The 21,411-nt window shown below is 43.2% G+C and overlaps 1 protein-coding gene across 2 annotated transcripts; it reads right to left on the reverse strand.

The window, feature by feature from the left end:
- Nucleotides 1–67: 67 nt before the first annotated feature.
- On the reverse strand, nt 68–14,653 carry KCNE3 (potassium voltage-gated channel subfamily E regulatory subunit 3). 2 transcript variants are annotated; one of them, XM_044665986.1, is made up of 3 exons: nt 14,015–14,653; nt 13,655–13,725; nt 68–472 (listed from the first exon to the last, which is right to left on the reverse strand). In XM_044665986.1, the coding sequence occupies exon 3, from the start codon at nt 418–420 to the stop codon at nt 109–111; it is 312 nt and encodes a 103-aa protein (XP_044521921.1). In that variant the 5' UTR covers nt 421–472; nt 13,655–13,725; nt 14,015–14,653; the 3' UTR covers nt 68–108. The 2 variants fall into 2 exon arrangements, with proteins under 2 accessions (XP_044521921.1, XP_044521922.1); XM_044665987.1 differs by lacking the exon at nt 13,655–13,725.
- Between the last annotated feature and the right edge of the window lie 6,758 nt (nt 14,654–21,411).

Below are 21,411 nucleotides of genomic sequence, written 5' to 3' on the forward strand. Positions count from 1 at the left end.
TCTCTCTCTGTCACACACACACACACACACACACACACACACACACACACACACACACACAGAGTGTCAGCCTCCAGGTTCCTGGGTTCTCCTGGCCACCCCACAGTATCAGATCATTGACACACGATTCTTGATGTAGACATGGTACGGGTCACTGCGCTTGTCCACCTTGCGGGAGCGTGTGTAGCCCAAGATGAGGCTACCCACCGTGACAGCAAAAAGGAACATGACAAAGAGGATGTACATGTAGGAGTTGTCATCTCGGCCAGGCAGCCTGCTCCGGGGAGCCTGGGTCTGGTTACCCAGAACCGGTCGTGGCCCTGGTTGACAAGGAAGGCTCCGGTGCAGTGTGGCATTCAGGGCTCTCAGAACTGCCTGCAGGCTCTCGTACCAAGGCTCTGTTCCGTTGGGAGTCTCCATGGCCTTAGGAGGTCTTGATAGTAGTGTTAGAAGAGGATGCTGAGGTCACCAACTAATGAGAGAGAGAGAGAGAGAGAGAGAGAGAGAGAGAGAGAGAGAGAGAGAGAGAGAGAGAAGGAAGGAGAGAAGGAGAGAGAGAAGGAGGGAGAGGAGAGAGAGAGAGAAGAAGGGAGAGAGAGAGGGAGGGAGGGAAGAAGAGAGAGGGAGAGAGAAAAAGGAGAGAGAGAGGGAGAAAGATTGATTATTTCTCCTCTTCTTTATTTGAAACCATATTTAAACTTAAAGGTACCTAGGTGGTTCTGTGAATAGAGCATTAGACTGGAGTCAGGAATTCAAACCTACCCTCAGATATGTACCAACCACTTGACCCTGGGCAAGTCACTTAACCTCTATCTGCCTCAGTTTCTTCAATAGTAAAATGGTGATAATAATAGCACCTATCTCCCAGGATCAAATGAGATAATATAGGTAAAGTGCTTAGTTGAGAGCCTGGCATATATTAGGTATTTAAATTTTCTTTTTCCCTTTTCCAGCCCTTAAAGGTCTAAATCTAGTCCCACCTCTTTCAGGAATCCTTCCCAGCCTACAATGCTTTCTCCCTTCATTGCCTCCTATATATCCTAGGCCACAGATTCTTAATCTTTTTTGTTTTTCTGGGAACCTTGATTTTAAGGAAACTACCTGGGCCAGCAACTTCCTTCATTCTTCTCTAGGCTCCACTCCTGCCTCTACCATCCCCTCAAAGGTACTTTCCCCCCAGTCCCCTCAGCAACCCCTCTCTTTTCCACTTCCTTTTCTATGGGGTCTTCTTACCTTAGAATGTAAACTTCTTGAAGGCAGGGACTATCTTTCCTTCTGTTGGTATCCCCAGTGCTTAGCAAATGCCTGGCATATTGTCACAACCTCTTTAAAAATATTGAATTATTGACTTGAACAGCTCTTGGGATTGGGAGAATGACTTTCCATTGTAAAACAGGGTAGTTTTCCCCATAAGAAAAAGGTTAGGTCTGAGGAGAGGTCTTTTGGGGGAAAGATTATGAGTTTTGTTTTATACATGTTCCATTTGAGATGTCTGTGATATATTTAGTTCAAAATGTCCCATACACATATGATACCACTTAATAAGATGCTTTGCTGACTTTTGTGTCCAGTACTTGAGCAGTCTGATAAATTCTATGGACTTCTTCTCAGGAAACTAAGGTTCAGTGATTTACCTAGGGTCACACAGCCAGAAAGTATGTAAGGCTGGATTTAGACCCAGGTCCTCCTGACACCCAGCCTGGTGCTCTATCCTTTGTGTTACTTAGCCGCCTCATCGCTGTTTTTAAAAGCATAAAATAAGACACAAAATCCTATGTGATTACCACAGAAACCAATTATATTAGAATGTGGTTATAAAAGATTTTTTTAAACAAGTTCATTATTAGCTGGGTGACCCTAAGCAAGTCACTTAACCCCAACTGCCTAGCCCTTGCCACTCTTCTGTCCTGGAACCAATACTTAGTACTGACTCCAAGATGGAAGATAAGGGTTTCAAACAAACAAACAAGCAAACAAAAACAAGTTCACTGCTGCCAGGTTAAGAATCTCTGCTAGGGTGCAAACCCCACAATAGGGTATGGGATTTTGTTTCAATCATGTGAGTTGTCTTTTTCTAGCTAAGCCTTGGAAGCTGTCCCCAAACAGTATCTGTATCTTTTCTTTCTCCTTTTTCTTCTAAGGTAGCCAAGAAGGAGGCTGGCCACACAGGGAGAATTCAGGAAAGACTGATTGATAAATTGATTGGGTGCAAAGTATTGATTATAGCATATTTTGGTAAATATGTACCAATTTTTAAAACTGGGTGGAATATAATATTTTTTATTCTTTTTTTAACTCTTGCTTTCTTAGAGTCAATACTAAGTATCAGTTCCAAGGCAGAAGAGCAGTAAAGGCTAAGCAATGGGAGTTAAATAACTTACCCAACGTCACACAGCTAGGAATTGTCTGACACTAAATTTGAACCCAGGTCCTTCTGTCTCCAGGCCTGGCTCTCTGAGCCACCTAGCTGCCCCCCAAGAATATAGCATTTCAAAAAGGATTAGTATTTGTTTCTGGACGTTGGTCAATCTTAGGCTTGTGTGAGTGTTGGGCAAAACACTCATCCTGTATCGGTCTCAGTTTCTTCTGAGGTACTTCTGAGTAAAATGAGGTACTTTGTGATGTTGTCCAGATCATTAGACCTGAGTCTCAGTTTCCCCATCTGAAATTAAAATGGGGTTAATACTAATAAATGATTGTTGTTGTTGAGTCATTTCAATTGTGCTTAACTCTGTGACCCCTTTTGAAGTTTTCTAGGCAAAGGTCCTAGAGTGATTTGTCATTTTATTCTCTAGCTCATTGTACAGTTGAGGAAAGAGGCAAACAAGGTTAAGTGACTTGCCCAGGATCACACAGCTAGTAAGTGTCTGAGGTCACATTTGAGCTCATGTCTTCCTGATTCTAGGCTCAGTGCTCTATCCACTGTGCCATCTAGCAAGCCCCAAATAAATGCTAGCTATTATTATCGTTAATAACAATATCCTATTCTTATTTTTTATGAGATTCAGGTAGAAACAGCCCTGGAACAAATGGTTTTCTTCTCTTAGAATTAACATTCTATGAATGCAAATCAAAACAATGCTGAGGTATCACCTCACACCTAGCGGGTTGGCTAATATGACAGTAAAGGAAAATAATAAATGTTGGAGAGGATGTGGCAAAATTGGGACACTAATACATTACTGGTGGAGTTGTGAATTGATCCAACCATTCTGGATGGCAATTTGGAATTATGAACAAAGAACTTTAAAAGAATGTATGCCCATTCATCCAGCCATACCACTACTAAGTTTGTACCCCAAAGAGATCATAATGAAAAATGTTCATACAAAAATATTTATAGCTGAGCTCTTTGTGGTGGTAAAAAATTGGAAAATAAGGGGGTGTCCATCAATTGGGGAATGGCTGAAAAATTGTGGTATATGATGGTGATGGAATACTATTGTGCTATAAGGAATGATGAACTGGAGGACTTCAATATGAACTAGAGAACCTCCAGGAACTTATGCAGAGTGAAATGAACAGAACCAGGAGAACATTGTACAGAGAAAGTGAAACACTACTATAAGACAATCCTGAGGGACTTATGAGAAAGAACGTTGTCCATATCGAGAGAAAGAACTATGGGAGGAGAAATACAGAGGAAAAACAAGTGACTTATTATTTGTTTATATAGATACATGATTGGGAGTTTTGGTTTTAAAAAGTGGCTCTTGCAAAAATGAATAATATGGAAATAGGTATAAGTGATAACATTTGTATAACCCAGTGGAAGTGCTTATTAGATCTAGGAGGGGGTGGGTAGAGGGGAGGGAAAGAAAATGAAATAATGTAAACATGGAAAATATTTCAAAAATTAAACATTTAAAAAAATTAACATTCTATGGATTTTTGCACAAGTAGATAAAATAACTGCTTCTTTTATAGCTGTATGAAAGCATTAAGCTGTAAGCTCACCCTCTGTAGGCTCCCTGAAAGCATCCATAGGATGCTTCCAGTAGCACAGGTGAGTGGTCCCTGGGCCTGTTCCCATCTGGATTTCTAAATTTTGTTGTTGTTGATGATGGTGGTGATTAGGAGGCGCTGCACTGTGGGAGGCTTTGAGTATCAGGAACAATCATTTATACTTTATTTGGTAGACAATAGCGATCCATTGAAGGCTTTTTCATAAGGGAGTGCCACAAGAGAGTGGCACATTGGAAGGATTACTGAAGCATAGAAGCTTACAGACTTAGGAAGCAGTGAAAGGTGAAAGCCAGGGCCACATGCCAAAGGAGCTGGATTAGCTCCAAGTGGTCTGAAGCCTAGGTTTAGGTTCTTCACAGAGTGTCTCTCTCAAAGATCCCCACTTTTCTGCTCAGTTTGAGGTGGGGGTATGTCCTCATGATTATTATTATCCTGGATTATAGTCATCATCATATCTAGGTCCTCCAACCTATGTTTTCTCTCCTTTCCAATCCATCTTGTATCTTCTTGTTGTTCACTTGTTTCACTTGTGTCTGACCCCATTTGAGATTTTCTTGATAAAGGTACTGGACTGGTTTGCTATTTCCTTCTCTAACTCATTTTACAAATGAAGAAACTGAGGTCAACAGGGTGAAGTGACTTACTCAGAGTCACACGGCTGTTAAATGTCTGAGGATGGATTTGAACTTATGAAGCTGAGTCCTCCTGACTCCAAGCCCTGTGCTCTATCCACTGCACCACATAATCTTTCTCTTGCGTAGAACTGGTCATATAAAATTTTCAGTGACTCCTTTAAAGTAAAATTCAGATTCCTAAGCCCTCCACAACCTCACCTTACCTACCTTCCTAGCCTTGTCACAATCATTCTTACATTCAACACACAAATAAAAAATGGTCAATTCTCTGTCCCCCAAATGTACCCCATACTTTCCAGCCTCTATACCCATGTCCAGGCCAGTCTCTGTATTTGGGATCCTCATCCACTTTTTTTGATCATTGAATTCCCACCCGTCCTTTAAAGCTCAACTCAAAACTCCAGGAAGCTTTTCTTGATTTCTTCTCATCCCCACCTCTCAGTTAATAAAGAATTTTTCTTCCCCCAGACCTCACAAAGCACTTTGCCAGCTCTCTCTGGTGTGAGATCCCATGTGATATCTTGCATTATAATAAGCTCTGCTAGGGCAGAGACCTGGCTTTATCAGAATTTTTATCTGCCCCAGCATTAAGCACAGTACTCTGAAGAAAGTACTGTTTGTTCAACTGAATTGTCCATTGAGCACGAGGCATTTGGGCCTGTAAAGGCATTCCCATGTTTCTTTTCTCCAGAGAGAAGGTTCTACCCTTCTGTAGATTTTCATCTTGCTTCTGGGAAAAAAAACCTCCCGAAGAACCCCAGCTTTCCTGGACACCCTGAGAATGGGCCAGACCTTCTAGGACCCTGGCATGCCCTTTGTCTTGTTCCCCGCATCCATGGGAACCCTGAGAACACAGACCTTGTCTCCCCCTCAGACCAGGGACTCCCCTGAGGGTAGGGGCTGTCTCCTCTTTAAGTCTGGGACATCCCTGAGGGCAGGAGTCAGGTTCTCTCTCTTTCCATCTTTTTACAGACTATATCCTTATGTTTAGGTTGAAAGGAAGGGTGGGGGAGCCTTCTTCTGGCCAGGTATCAGTACCACTGATGAGCAGAATCCACATAATCCCAAATATATTAAGCCAAAAGCTTATTCCCTAGCAAAGGTGCAGGTCATAACTGGCCTCCTCCTCCCTGAGGTCTGTTGAAGCCCTCTGTCACATCCCCTGCTTCGAAGTATAAAGATGGGAGCCCCTAAATTAGGGCAACATCCTGGGGTCCTGCCAGATGCCAGCACAGACTGTTTCCCATTTCATTCACAACTGACCATCCTTCAAGGTTGGCACCTTGTAGTTGGGGCTGCTGGGAAAAATTATAGGAGCTTAGCTGAGGGGCCAGAAGATCAGAGTTTGGGTCCCATGTTCCCCATTTAACTGGCTGGGTGAACTTGCCCTTCATTTTCCCTTTCTGAGTCTCAGGCTTCCAATAATACTAGTAGCTAGTGTTGAGATGTGATCTGAAGCAGATGATGCTGTAGGGTAAGAAAAGACTGCATCCCTGACAATCCCTTTAAGCTCCTTTCTCTTCACTGGAGTGTATCTGTATTAGAAGTCTCAGGATTCCAGAGTGCCCTGTGCCCTGTCTTCTGGATGGGACACCTAAGTGGCACAGTGGATAGAGTGCCAGGTCTACAGTCAGAAACACTCATCTTCTTGAGTTCAAATCTGGCCTGAGATACTTACTATCTGTGTGACCTTGGACAAGTCATTTAACCCTATTTGCCTCAGCTTCCTCATCTATAAAATGACAATAGAGAAAGAAATGGCAAACCACTCCAGTATCTTTGCCAAGAAAACCCCAAAGGGGGTCTCAAAGAGTCAGACTTAACTGAAAAATTACTGAACAGCAAAAGCATTTATATAGCACCTGTTTTGTGACAGATGCAAATATAAACTAATTTGATCCTTACAAACACTGAGAGGTAGGTTTTATTATTATTCCCATTTTATAGATGAAGAAACTGAGACAGAGGTTAAGCGACTTGCCTATAGTCACACAACTAGTAAGTGCATGAAGTCATATTTTAGTTTAGGTCTTCCTGATTCCAAGCCCAGTACTCATCTCCCAGATCACCAGTTGCCTCTTCTATCTTCTGGAATTAAGAAGATCCAATTCAAATCCAGCCTCAGACATTTACAAGAGGTGTGACCCTGAGCGCATCACTTAACTTCTCTGCCTTAGTTTCCTTAACTCTAAAATGGGAATAATAATAATAGTTACCTTCCAGAGTTGTTGGGAGGATCAATGGCGATAACATTTTAAAAGTGCTAACAATGAGTTTAAGGCAATTCCATTCTCAAGGAGGACTTTGGTTTCATAGGGAACTCAGGAAGTCAAATTAAATCTTTCAGTGGAATAAGAACAAAATTGTCATGAGCCTTGTTTGGGGAGGAAGGGTTGAGGAGCAACGGAAAGACCTTTGAGCTGAGTGTCAAGGGGCTTGGATACAAATCTTGTGATCTCAGTTTCCTTCTTGGTAAAATGAGACCTTTGGATTAGATGTGAAGGGTCCTTTCAGCTCTGAATTCAATGATCGAACATTCTGTGTTTTAGAGTCTCTTCCAACTCAAGACATTCTGGCTTCTAAGCTCCTCCCCAGCGCTGACATTCTGGGTTCTAAAAGCATTCTGTCTGTTTTCATGTTCTGTGTTCTAGGGTAGGGGACATCCCTTGTTCTGCAGTTCTGTGTCTTCTATGACTGCGGGGAGGCTGTGGGGAAGGTATGAGAGCAGAGTGGAATCCTTAGTACTCCTATAATAAAGTAAAAAAAAAAAAAAAGCCAGGGCTCCTCAGGGCTCACAATTCTACCTTGCAAGGATCCAGCTCCTTGCAAAGGCTAGTACTTTGAAGAACAGGGTTCTAGAAAGACTTGATCTAAACAGGAGTGGAGGTGGGCAAAAGGAGAGAAGAATGCTGAAGGAGAGCCCAGAGAAGATAAGGCCATGTAGCAAACAGAGGGATGAAAACTGAGGAGAGATCTGGGTTCCATGAGGAGGCTGAGGGTCTCTAAAGTTGTCTTCCACTCCAGGACCAAATGGCAGGGTATCACAATATAAACAGCACTGGACTCTAAATCAGGAGATCTATGTTAAAGCAGACATAAGTAGGTGGTACTGTAGATAGAATATTAGGGTTGAGAGTTAGGAAGACCTGAGTTTGAATCCCACCTCAAATACTAGCTATGTAAAGCTGGGTATGTCATTTTCTTTCTCTTTGCCTTGGTTTCCTCATCTGTGAAATGGGGATAATAAGAGCACTTACTTCCCAGGGTCACAGTGAGAATCAAATGAATTAACATATGAAGCTCTTTGCAAACCGTAAAAGCAATATAAATAAATACCAGTTATTCTTTTATTAAAATACTCTATATGATAAAAGTTTTGGTGGCATTGAGCAAGTCCCTTCTCTGCTGTGGGCCTCAGTTTCTTCCTCTGTAAACCAAAGAGTTTGGACTAAATGATCTAGAAATGCCCCTCCAGCTCTGCCACTTCAGACTAGTTCTGGTCCCTGTTTTCATGCCTGTGCTCTCTCCTCTCCTCCCCAGCTCCAAGGTGACAGAACCTCTCTAGCCAGGTAGGTGTGTTTGTGACGCCAATGAGCAGAAGAGGTTAAAACAACAGAACCTGATCTAATTATTGAATGACAAGAGTGAAGAACCATGGGCAGGGTGCTATATATAGAAAACCCATCCTTTGCTGTAATAATAGTTAGCATTTACATGGTACATGGTTTCACTTGATCTCCATAACAACTCTGGAGACAGGAGGTCCTAGGTCAAATCTGACCTCAGACACTTCCTAGGTGAGTGACCCTGGGCAAGTCACTTAACCCCCATTGCCTAGCCCTTACTGCTTTTCTGCCTTAGAACCAATACACACTAAGACAAAAGTAAAGGTTTTTAAAACAACAACCCCATTGTGAAGTGAATGTTAGTAGCATCTCCTTTTTATAGATGAGTAAACTGAGGCTGAGACAGGTGAAGTGATTTTCCAGAGGGTCACAAAGCTGGTAAGGGTCTAGGGCAGGAGCTGAACTCAGACCCTGATGACTCCCTGTCAAGCACTCTAATCACTGCACCATCCAGCTGAGTAGCCAAGGCTATCTCTCTGAAGACAAAGATTCCTTTTCTTTCATATTCTTTGGCTAATACCAATCTTCCTTTCTCTCTGCTGTCCTGGAAAAAGACATAGACTTTGCCTCAGGAAACCCCTGTCTGAATGGGGAGCTGACCTCTGCCCCCAAAGAGCCTAGGGGTCTGAGGGGACACATGGCCCCTATCCTTGGGGAGCCTCACCTCCCATCCTGGGGAGTCAGCTTCTGCCCTAGTCTGAGAGAGATGTATAATGAGAATGAAGGTGGGGTCACCAAGCCTTCTAAAGGGGATTCCTATGAAATGGAGAGGCAGATGGGGTGATGGTAGGGGGTTGATGGGACCCTTATTGGTCTAATCTCAGAAGGCTTCTTGGAAGAGTTTGGTGATTGGGGTGTTCTGTCTGAAATAAAACAGACTTTAAATAAAGTCAGGGTCCCATGCACTAGTCTGCCCTGCCCCACAGTTCTCTAATCAGCATCAGGGTTTTGCCGCTCTTCTCCAGCTCTGGGGGCCAAACAACCGCCTCCACTGTCAGGAAGGAAGCAGTCCTGTGATCCTCCACAAGGCCTCTCACCCCATTTCTACTTCCCTTTTCTGTGGCTTCTTTCAGTCTTGATCTAACATGAAGGAACCAAGACTTCCCTCTTTCCTTTCCTTGTTATTGCTACACCCTTTATTCATTGCCCTCCCAAAAAGCCCAGGGTCACTCTAGTTGCTTTGCTCACAAAATGTCCCATGCCCAGAGAAACTTCCCAGGGGGTCTTCCCCTCTCCTGACCCTCTATCTAAAGCTTCATCAGCCTTCAAGATCTAATCTAGTCCTATCTCAACCTAGGAGCGCAGAGCTAGAAGGACCTTAGAAATCGCCGAATCTAGACCCTTATTTTACAAATGGGAGAAGAGAGGACCACAAAGGGCAAGGGACATGCTAAAGATCACACAACAAGTCAACAGCAGAGCTAAAACAACAAATCGAGGTCTTCTGACTTTCGAGTTTTGGGAAACCAATAAGCAGCCTAAATATCTTTTGACCATTTATCAGCTGGGGAATGGCTCTTATTGGGGAACAGGGGAAGGGGGAGAAGTTTTAATAATCTGAAGTCTCTCTCCTCATGAAGCTCTGTCTGTACTATGAAATCAAACTTCTACATAAATAAAACATTATACAGGATAAGCATATCAGGAAGGTGCAAAGTGATCCAAGACTACCAACTAAGGAGAACAGAGAAGACTTCCTGGAAGAGGTTATAAACTGAAATTTAAAGGAACAGAAAGAATTCAGTGGAGAAAGAGGGGGAGAGAAAGCAATTAATTCTTAGAGAAAAGACATGGAAAGGGGGAAATCTCCAGGGCATTTTGAGACTCCATGGAACTCAGCATTTCATCAATTTGCACTTAATATAAATCATTATTGATGGTGTGAGCAGGTAATTGTATTATGTAGTATCTTTTTATAGGCGTACGTATCATATTGTAGTGGTGAAATAAGTATATAGAAAGTTGGCCTTAAGAAATAGGGAGATTTCTAGGAGGTAAAAATAGATCATTTTGATTATATAAAGTTGAAAAGTTCTTGTACAAACAAAACTAGCACAGCTAAAATTAGGTTAAAAGTAGAAAATTGAGGGGAAGTCCTTGTAGCAAGTTCTCTTATAAATATCTGATTTCTCAAATATATCGAGAACAGAATTAAAAGTATAAGAATGAGAGCCATTCCCAAATTGATAAATGGTCAAAGAATATGAACTGGTAGATTTCATAGAAAAAAATCAAAGTTATCAATAGTCATGTGAAAAAATTATGCTTAATTCTTTTTTTTAAAAAACCCTTAGGGGCAGCTGGGTAGCTCAGTGGATTGAGAGCCAGGCCTAGAGACAGGAGGTCCTAGGTTCAAATCCGGCCTCAGACACTTCCCAGCTGTGTGACCCTGGGCAAGTCACTTGACCCCCATTGCCTACCCTTACCAAACTTCCACCTATAAGTCAATATACAGAAGTTAAGGGTTTAAAATAAAAAAAAAAAAACAACACCTTAATTTCTGTGTATTGGCTCCTTGGTGGAAGAGTGGCAAGGGTGGGCAATGGGGGTCAAATGACTTGTCCAGGGTCACACAGCTGGGAAGTGTCTGAGGCTGGATCCAAACCTAGGACCCCCCATCTCTAGGCCTGACTCTCAATTCACTGAGCTACCCAACTGCCCCATTCTTAATTCTTAGTAATTAGAGAAATGCAAATTAAACCAGGTCTGAGGTACCATCTCACAGGCATCGGGTTGGCTAAGGTGACAGAAAAGGAAAATGACAAATTCTGAAGGGGTCGTGGGAAATTCCATATAGTAATACACTGGTAGAGTAATACATTGGTAGAGCTATGAACTAGTCTAACCTTTTGAAAAGTAATTTGGAATTATTGCCCCCAAAGCTAAACAGTTTATAGTACACAACCTCTAATTCATCAATATTGCTATAAAGTTATATGTTTCTCCAAAGAGATTAAAGAAAAAGGAAAAGGTCCCATATGTTCAAATATTTATAGTGACTCTTTTTGGTAGTGATTGAGAATTGGAAACTGAAGAAATGCCCATAAATCGGGGAATGCCTAGACAAGTTGTAGAGTATGATTGTGATGGAGTATTACTATGTGGTAAGAAATGATGGAGAGAATGTCAGAAAAACTAGGGAAGACTTTTATGAATTGTTCCAAAGTGATATGAGCAGAACCAGGAGGATAATTTATATAGTAATAGCAATATGGTAATTTAAAAAATTGTGAAACATTGAATGACTCTGATCATTATATTGACCCACCACAATTCTAAAGGAATCTCATGGTGAAAAAAGCTATCAACCGCCACAGAGAGAACTAACAGACTTAAGACTGCGNGAAAGAAGGAAAGAAGGAAGGAAGAAAAAAGAATGTTGGTTTTAAAGTCAGGAAGCCCTGGGTGCAATTCCTGCCTCAAACATATTGGTTGTGTGACCCTTGGCAAGAGGCTTGACCTTTTAGTTCTCTAGGTAATTTCCCAGGTCTTTGAGTTATAAAGAAGATGCCTACTTGCACTGGTAGAGAGAATTTCCTCACCTTAGAGTTCCCTTTACCAATGTAATTCCAAGTCTAGTCATATAAATATGCATGTGTGTTTTCTTTGATAGCAAGCTGTTTTTGTCTTGGCCTTTCCAGTGCTCTAGCACTGCCTGGTTCAGAGTAGGTGTTTAAGAAATGTTTGCTGATTGGTTGATGGATGCTGGGAAAAGTTAGTGAGGTGTCTGAAAAAAAGCTAAGGAGCCACACAGGTAGAGGGTGGGCCAGGAAGTAAATTTTTACCTGGCCTTTGAAGCTCAGTAGTGCAGTAACTTGCCTCAGACAGTTATTCAGTGCAAAAGGTAAACATTCCTGGGTCCAAGTCCCCAGCAACACCCTCTCTTGTAGGCTTATGGGCTGGGGGTTGGGCTGGCACACCTGGGAAGCCACTCCTTAATGGACAGTCCATGGCTTTCCTTTCGTACCATGTTTTCCCCTTTCTCAAGTTAGTTTCCACACTTCTGTCCTGTCCTGAGCTCCCCCAAATCTTTGTTTTCTTCCCTTCCCATTCAGTAAAGGATCTTGGGCTCCATCTTCCCCAAGTGACATCATCTGCTTTTCTCTTCACAGTCTCTCTGTCTTTACATACATACACAGGTCAACATGCCCACGTCACCACAGAAAGACATGACATATGCACACATGTCAACACCTGTAAAATGATGATAGTTCTGAGGAAGAGCAAGATATTATAATGGAAAGAGTCCTACGCTGGACTTTTGAGTCAAAAGATCTCAATTTAAGTTTGTGACCTTGGGCAAGTCACTTACTACCACCTAATCAAAATTCTCCAGAGCCTTGTTTCTTCTCCCTTCTTGAGAAAACTGAGGCTCAAGGACATTAAATGACTTGCTCACAGAATGGAAGCCATAATACAGGGCTGAGATGAAAATCAAACAAGAAGAGGTATCAGGAAAGAGCTTTGAGGTACATAAATATCTACCCAAGAGAGAGAGGCCTGGAGAATCTCAAGGTGTTTTGCTTTTTGCAGTTCTTTCTTCTTTCAAAGGCATTTAGACAGGATGGAATCCTATGGGGTGGGGTAGGGGTGTGCCAAAAGGAAGGGATGCTAAAGAATTTAGCTGGGGATTCAATGAGTTTACAACATCTCAATGTAGGACTGTGTGAGTAACCAGGACTGACTGCCCAGAAACCTGACTTCTAAAATTCTGATTGTCATTGGTTTGCAAGGAAACCTTGGATAAGCCATTTTTCATCTTAGTGCCTCTGTTTCTCCATTTGTAGAAAGGGGATGTGGGTAGGAGAAGAAGCGGATGATAGTCTGTGATTTCTACTAGTAGAAACCTAGTACCTGCCTTCTCTTCACACTTCCCTGTGGGAAACAAGTCAGGATTGGGAATCCTTTTTTCTGTCTTAGAGGGAAGGTCCTCAAAGAGCAACTAGACGGTACAGTGGCTAGAGCATTAGGCCTGTAGACAAAAAGGCCTGAGTTCAAATTCAACCTCAGACATTTATCAGTCATATGGCTGTGGGCAAGGGAGAAGGAAATGTCCCTTTATATAGTGCCTACTATATATACCCAAGAGGCATTGCTAAGTTTTTAATAACTATTATCTCATTTGATCCTCACAACAATCCTGGGAGGTAAGTGCTATTATTACCCCAGTTTTACTATTGAGGAAACTGAGGCTAAATATCCTGACCGAGGTGACACATCTAGTGTCTGAGATTGGATTTGGCCCCGGTTTCCTTAACCTTGATTAAAGTGGGGATACAGCGCCTCTCTCACAGGGTTGTTGTGAGGTAATATTTGTGAAAACGCTTAGTAAGGTGCCAGACACCTAGTAGGTTCTATATAAATGCTTATTCCCTCATCCCTCCCCACCTTCCCCTCAAAGGGGCAGAAAGGGTTCAAGTAACTTACTCAAGATCATAGAGTGGAGGAACTTGGGTGTCCTGGCTCCCAGCCCAAATCTCTTCTACCTTTGTTTCTACCTGCAAAGGAGAGGGGGGATTATCCCGAGCCTCGAGCCTAGGATTGCAGCAGAGGACAAAGAAAGGGGCAGCGGGAGGCAGAAATCTGGGCAGGCTTCTCCGGTTTTCCACGTTCCGCTGCCCATAGGTGCTCCCGTAGCGGTGTGCGCCCTCCTGACCTCGCAGGACTCCCACACCTGCGCTGGAGCTGACCCGGGCAGAAAGAAGGGGCCGGCTCTCCCCCCACAACCCATGTCTTAGTATACCGGCAGTCGGCTCCTGCCACTGTTCTCCCGGACCATCGCCTTACCTGCGCCTCCCGCCTTTGGCTCCTCTTCCTCCTCTGTCACAGCTGCTCCAGGGCTCCCTGGGTTTAGGCGGTATTGCTGCCGAACTCAAGGTTCCGTTTTCTGCTCGCACTGCTCTCTGGGATCTCGTACTTTCCCAAACTAACACTTGATTCCCGCGCAATGCCCCTCCAGGTGCTCTCCACGAGGCTCCCCCAGCCCCTCTCGCCCCACGAGGTTCTCCCTGCCACTCCCGAAAGTCTCCCGGTATTTGGAGATTGTCTCTTAAGGATCGCCTTCAGAGTTGTAGCCGTGCCATACCCCTTAGAGTTGGCCCCAAGAAATCGCCCTCGAGGGGCTCTCCAGAGTGATCCACCGTAGGGTGGTCTCCGATAAAATAGATCTTCACTCAGGTTGCTGCCCAGAGCGATACTCCTCAGGGCTCTCTCCTAACTCGACCCACTCCCCACACTGGGGTTCTTTCCCCCCGTGACTGTCCTCGAGGCTCTCTCTGCACTTGGTCCCCACCTCGCGGTCAGCCTCTCCTCCTGAGCCCTCTGTCCATGCCTGACCTTACTCTACTCTCTTCCTGGCTCGATCTCTCTAAGCCAGCAGCATCTTATTCCCGGAGCGCCTCCGAGGGCTCTTTCCCTGCAGATTCCTCAGCGCTCTCTCCTGGCGCGCCTCTAGGCTTTCTCTCTACATCCTCTGACTGTTTAAAGAGGCTCAAGCCTGACTTCTTTCTCCTCCCACTTCTCCACCGCTCCGCCCCGCCCCTCCGGGCCCCTTGCTCTCACCCTCCTCTCTCTAAGTGACCCGCTGGTTCCGCAGTGCCAGTTTCACAGAGAACCAGCGCCCATTTCCCGGAGAGGACAAGGGTTTTGTTGAAGGCGGGTGGGTGGGTGGGTGGTGGGGAAGTGGAGGGCTGGACTAAGTTTTTTGCCAACTTTAGAAAGCTTACCATCCTACCTGCCTCCTTCTGATCCTCCCATCTGGGCCTCAGCTTCCCTAGCCCCTTCTAGAGAAATAGATAAGGGTAAGAAACCCCCGCCCTCCCCTTCCTTCCCTTCCTCTGTCACCTCCCACCCCAAGGAACCTGGAAGCCAGTTAGGGTCGAGATGAGACAGGGAATGGTCCCCAGAGTTAGATGTTGCGGCCTTTAAAAGGTAGAAGAGAATTTAGAAATAATTTGTTTCAATCTTGCAAATGAGGAAGCTGAGGCTCAATTGAGGGGGAAAAGTGATTTTTAGAAGTCCCTTCAAGAAATCGATCTAGAGCCAGGATTGGAATTCAATTCAGAGTGGCTGGTTTTTTCCCGCCTCGGTAAACAGTTGCCTCAATTTTCCCACTTCCAAGTGGGCTGGGAGTCAGTGTGACTCCTACCCAAAGGGAAACGACTCTGAACACCTAAAATGTGGTGAAATATGTCCCCAGATTGGCACCCCAAAATTCCAGATATGTTCTGATCAGAAACAGCAGTGGAAGGTGGGACTAACATAGGGTCAAAGATTTAAAGCTGACAGGACCCTGAACAGTGTTGCTAACCCTCTTTTTTTTTTCTTTCTAGGCTATGGGAGGGTCAAGTGACTTGCCCAGGATCACACAGCTAGGAAATATCTGACGCTAGGTTTGAACCCAGAACCTCCGGTTTCTGGGCTGACTCTCAATCTACTGAGCCACCCAGCTGCTCCCTGCTAACCCTCTTAATAGACTGTTAGCTCCTCCTGACAAGGTTTTTGGCGTCCATAACCTCTTTATCGATCTCTAATAGAAGAGTGTCTCTCAGTCTCAAGTCAAATCAACAGTTATTAATAGCTCGTAAGTGGCCTGCCCTGTGCTAAGTACAGAGAATGCAAGGAAAACAGAGAGAAAGAAAATAGTCCCTGCCCTCTGGGGACCTCACTTTCAAAAGGGGAAAGGCAGCGCGCGCGCGCGCGCACACACACACACACACACACACACACACACACACACACACAAAGAGATGAAAAGGGGGAGTGGGGAGGAGAGAGAAAGGTATTCGGTGTGAAGGTGGTTGCAGAGAAAGTCTGGGAGTCAGGGCTGAGTCCAGAGAGGAATGAATACATGGCTGGCCTGTATCGCCTCCTTAAAACGATACGAATATTATTACCACCAATGGCCGCTAGGTGGCGCAGTGGATTGAATGTTGGATCTGGAGACAGCTATTCAAGAGTTCAAACCCCGCCTCAGATGCTTCGTAGCTGGGTGACACTGGGCAAATCACTAAAACCCTGTTTGCCTCAGTTACTCAAGAGCTGGGAAAGAAACCGGCCAACCACTCCATTATCTTTGCCAAGAAAATCCCAAATAGATTTTGGTTTTGTATGAGTGTGCTCTTACAATAATGACCAATATGGAAGTGTTTTGTGTGATAATAAAAATAAATCTAATTTTAAAAAGAAATTAAAAAAAAGAAAATCCCAAATAGAAGAGACAATCCAAGGGACATGACTGAAAATGAAACAATAGCAATAGCTACTTAAGGCAATGAGGTGAGTCAGTGGATAGAGTGCCAGGCCTGGAGTTAGAATACCTGTGTTCAAATCCAGTCTCAGGCACTTTCTAGCTGTGTGACCCTGGTCAAGTCACTTAACCTCTGCCTCAGTTTCCTCAGCCATAAGAAGGGGTTAATAATAGCCCCTATCTCCTAGGGTTGTTGGTATCATAAAATGAGACAATATACATAAAGTGTTTAGTACAATGCCTGCATATTGTAGGCACTTAATAAAAGCTTGCTCCTTTTTCTTCCCTTTCCTCCCTGAAGTGGCTCATCAGGATTCTGCTCTAGAACATCTCTGACAAGAAGTCCTCCAACCTCTTCTTGAAGTCTCCCACAGCAGTCCATTACCCTTTAGGGCAGTGGTTCCCAAACTTTTTTGGCCTATCGCCCCCTTTCCAGAAAAAAATATTACTTAGTCCCCTAGAAATTAATTTTTAAAAATTTTAATAGTAATTAATAGGAAAGATAAATGCACCTGTGGCCATCACTGCTTCCCTGAATCGCTGCAGCACCCCCCAGGGGGTGTTAGTGCCCACTTTGGGAATCACTGCTTTAGGAGGATCCTATAGCCAACTGAAACCTGTCTCTGCCTTCCACAAATTGCTCCTATTTCTGGCCTCTGGGGCTAAGCAAAACAAGTCTAATCCCTTTTCTCCATGACAGTCTTCAAATACTTGAAGAAAGCTATCATGTTTCTCCTAAATCTTCTCTTCTCTAGGATAAATATCTTCATTCCCTTCATTCCGATCCTTTTATGGTATAGTCTCATGTCTCCTCACCATCTCAATCACCCTCTTCTGGACACACTCCCAGATTGTCAATGCCTTTCCTAAAATTTGGTGAATTGTGTCCCCAGATTGGCACCCCAAAATTCCAGATATGTTCTGATCGGAAACAGCAGTGGAAGGTGGGACTAACATAGGGTCAAAGATTTGAAGTTGAAAGGACCTTGAATATTGAGTCTAACTCCATCATTTTACAGATTGCCAAGAAGAAATTGGTGCCCAGAGATGTTAAGTAATTTGTCCAAGGCCACACAGTAAATGTCAAAATTTGAATTTAAAGCTAGGTTCTCTGACTACATATGGCTCTTTCCATCGACTTCTGGCCTTAAATCTATCTCCCTTGTTCAGGAAACTATGCCTTTCCTTTTGTTTTTTGGGTTTTTTAGAAAGTAAAAGGCTTGATTAGCATCAACTGATAGGTTGTTGCCAAGGGACTAGCAACTCCTCCCAGGCTTTCCTCAATGAAGTCCAATATTGTACTGCACTAGCTTTTTTAGATTCCTGAAAGCTCCCCATCTCCAACAACTGACAATCTTCCTTATTTGAGTATCCTTCTTGAGATCTCTTCCTGCTGTCCCAAACTTGAATCCCAGGACAAGGTGGCAGTATAGAGCAAAAGGTCCTGGACAAAAGTCAGAAGCCTTGAGTCCTAGCCCTGGTTCCATCATTGATCTTAGAAAAGCCTCAGTTTCTCCCTCCATTTAACAATGAAGTGGTTGTATTAGATGATTCCTAACGTCTCTTCTAGCTCTGAGATTCCTTATTCCATATCCAAAGATGGCTCCCTACTTTAATTTTCCATGACCCTGTCTGGAGAAGGAGGTCAGTTTGGTCAGGATCTTGCTCAGAATAGCTTCTTGGAGGCTGAAAAGTCAGTTTAGTTCAGCTTGGCTCTAGGGACTTGGACATATGGGACATCAGGGGGGCCCTAGGGAAACTGGATTAGGAAGCCAGAGGCAGGCAGCAGTGGGAAGCTGTGTCCTTTGCCTGGTGGAAATGTCCTAATGATGATTACATTTTCTATCCCTCCATGGTTCACTCAGGAATGTGCCTTTTTTGTAGTCATTTAGGACAAACTTGGACTTGGACCAGTCTAGAGGAAACTCCTTTCCCTAACTCCTAATACTCTGTAGATCATGGGAGAGAAACTCATTAGAAAAAGAAAGCTATTCAGGTGTTTAGCCTGAGCAAACTTAGGGCAGAGTCCTTTGTTGAACATCTATCTCCTGGGGAAAAAAGAGAGAAAGAATGATCAGTCCCTGACCTCAGTAAGTCCCTGGGTGGAGGGGAAATAGATCTTGCCCTCAGGGAGCACCTAGTTCTAGGAGAAGACACAGTCATTTCAAATTAACCAATATTTGTTGTGTACTACTATTGTGTACCTAGTATCACCTCCTTCCTCTGTCTCTTCCTTCCCTTATAGACAGCCAGATCATCATTATTAAGTTGCCCCTCAGGTTTTTTTTTTCTCTACGTTGAAAAACTCAGGGTCCTTTGGCCCTTCCTTTGGGTTTTTTCACTCCCTATTTTTTCAGTTCTTTCAGCAAGGATCTTGAATCTAGTTGAGTTTTTGATCTTTTGAGGAACTCAATATGAAACTTTTCTCACCTCCAGTTCCTGACTTCTTCCATCTTTTACTGGACATTTCAACTCAATCCAGCAACCCTTTATAGAACACAAATTGTGTGGTCACTCCCATATTAAGTGTAGCAGGGGGAGACAGGATTCCGGTGTAGACACTGAGGAAAGTCCCAGTTTCTGCTCTTATAAGAATTTGTGATCATGCTGGGGAAGCATAATTCATAAACAGACACAATGCAAACAGACTCCAACTTTAAAATGATTTGAAACTGTTTGCAAATCCGTTTCATTCATTCATTTATTCAACAAACACATAAAGTGGCTACATTATGCAGAATTCAGTATACAAAAATTAGATATGACTCTGTCTTAGCCTTCCTAGAGCTTTGGGGCTAGAGGTGTTCGAGGGGTGGAGAAGGAAGGTAGAATTACCAATAGAACAGGCAGCTAGGGTAGCATAGTACAGTGATGGAGAACTTTTTAGGAACTGAGTGCCTCCTCACATGCACTCCCTTTACCCCAGACAGGGGAGGGAGGTAATGCTTCCATTGGGCTGCTGGACAGAGGTGCAGGTGAGGTGAGAATGACCTCAGGCACACGTGAAGATGGGGAAGGGAGCAATCGTGCCATATGTTTGCCAACAAGGACATAGTATAGAGAACACTGTAGATTCAGTGGAATCAGAAAGCCCTGACTTCCAGGGCTGCATCAGACACTAGTTGTGTGATGCTGGGCAAGTCACCTAATCTCTCTATGCAGGTGGTTGTGAGGGTCAAATGAGATATATTTAAAGTGCTTTATAAATCTTAAAGCTCAATATAAATGTTAGCTATTGTTATACAAATACACAGTACCACTATACAATAGCTGGGTAGTTAGGTGGCATGGTGGATAGAGCACTGGACCTGAAGTCAGGAAAACTGAACTTCCAGAATTCAACTTTAGCCTCAGACTCTTACTAGCTGTGTGACCCTGGACAAGTCCCTTCATCCTGTTTACCTTTGTTTCCTCATCTGTAAAATGAGCTAGAGAAGGGAATGGCAAATCACTCCAATATCTTTGCCAAGAAAACCCCAAAAGTGGTCATGAAAAGTAATACACAACATATGGTAGCTAAATAATTGTAAGGCAGAAGAGAATCTAATGAGAACATAAGACAAGAACTAAGTGCCATGTGATGTTGGAGGGATGACTTATTTCTGACTAAAGGTTAGGGTTGAAGGTTGGAAAAAAGAGATACTAAAAGCTAGGAGAACTGTCATAAGGCTTTAAAAATTATTCAAGAAAGTAATAAAGAGTGTCTTCCCCAGAGCAGTGATGGTGTGAATGGAGAGAAGGGGATAGGGATAGGATTATTAACGAGGTAGAGTCAACAAAACTTTGACACCTAGATATGGGGGTGGGTGAGGAAAAGGAAAGAGTCAAGGATTTACGGGTTATACTAGGGCAAAAGCTCACTATTTGACAAAATGCTAGAATTAAAAAGACCTGGCAGAAACAAGGCATACACTCACATTTCACACTATACACCAAGACAAGTTCAAAATGGATACATGATTTAGAAATAAAAGGTGATGATATCATAAGCTAATTAGGGGAGCAAATTGAAAAAAATTACCTGTCAGATCTATGGATTGGGAAAGAATTCATGACCCAACAAGAGATAGAGGGCATCATGGGAGATGACGTAGATAATTTTGAATACCTTAGATTTTAGGAGTTTTGCCCAAACAAGACCATTGGAGCTAAAATTAGAAGGGAAGCAGGAAACTGGGGAAAAGTTTTTCATAGCAAATTTCTCTGATAATAGTCTCATTTCTCAAATAAATAGGGAATTGGGCCAAATTTATAAAAATAAGAGCTATTCCCCATTTGATAAATGGTCAAAGGATGTGAATAGGCAATTTTCAGAAGAAGAAATCAAAGCCATCAATAGTCAGTTGAAAAAAATGTTCTAAATCACTAATAATTAAAGAAATGCAAATTAAAATAACTTCGAGGTACAATCTCACAGACAGGCTAAGGTGATAGTAAAGGAAAATGACAAATACTGGAGGGGATGTAGGAAAATACGCACTGCTGGTGGAACTGTGAATTAATCGAATCATTCTGTGGTACAATTTGGAACTGTGCCTCAAAAGCTATAAAACTGTGCATATTATTATTATTATATATTATATATTAGTTCTATATTCCTAAGAGATGAAAGAAAAAGGGAAAGGACCCATATGTACAAAAAATGATAATACTTTCTTCTGTGGTAGCAAGGAATTGGAAACTGGGGAGAGGTCCATCAACTGGGGAAGGGTTGAACAAGTTAAGGCATTAAGGCTGGTTGTTGTTCTTCATATAGAAAGCAGAGGTAAAGACAATACATTCTAGGCATAAGAATCAGTCAGTCCAAAGGCATGGAGATGGGAAATGGGAGTGCTATGTGTGAGGAACAAGAAAGCCAGTTCTAATAATTCCTGCACAGAAGAGTCATATAAACATGGGTCATTCTATAAAGGGGAAATCTCACTATTAAGGGCAA

This window comes from Gracilinanus agilis, chromosome 3, assembly GCF_016433145.1.
Source record: "Gracilinanus agilis isolate LMUSP501 chromosome 3, AgileGrace, whole genome shotgun sequence".
Lineage (NCBI taxonomy): Eukaryota > Metazoa > Chordata > Mammalia > Didelphimorphia > Didelphidae > Gracilinanus > Gracilinanus agilis.

Coding starts and splice junctions, on each gene's coding strand:
- KCNE3 (XM_044665987.1), bottom strand. CDS start 420: ATGGAGACTCCCAACGGAACAGAGCCTTGGTACGAGAGCCTGCAGGCA.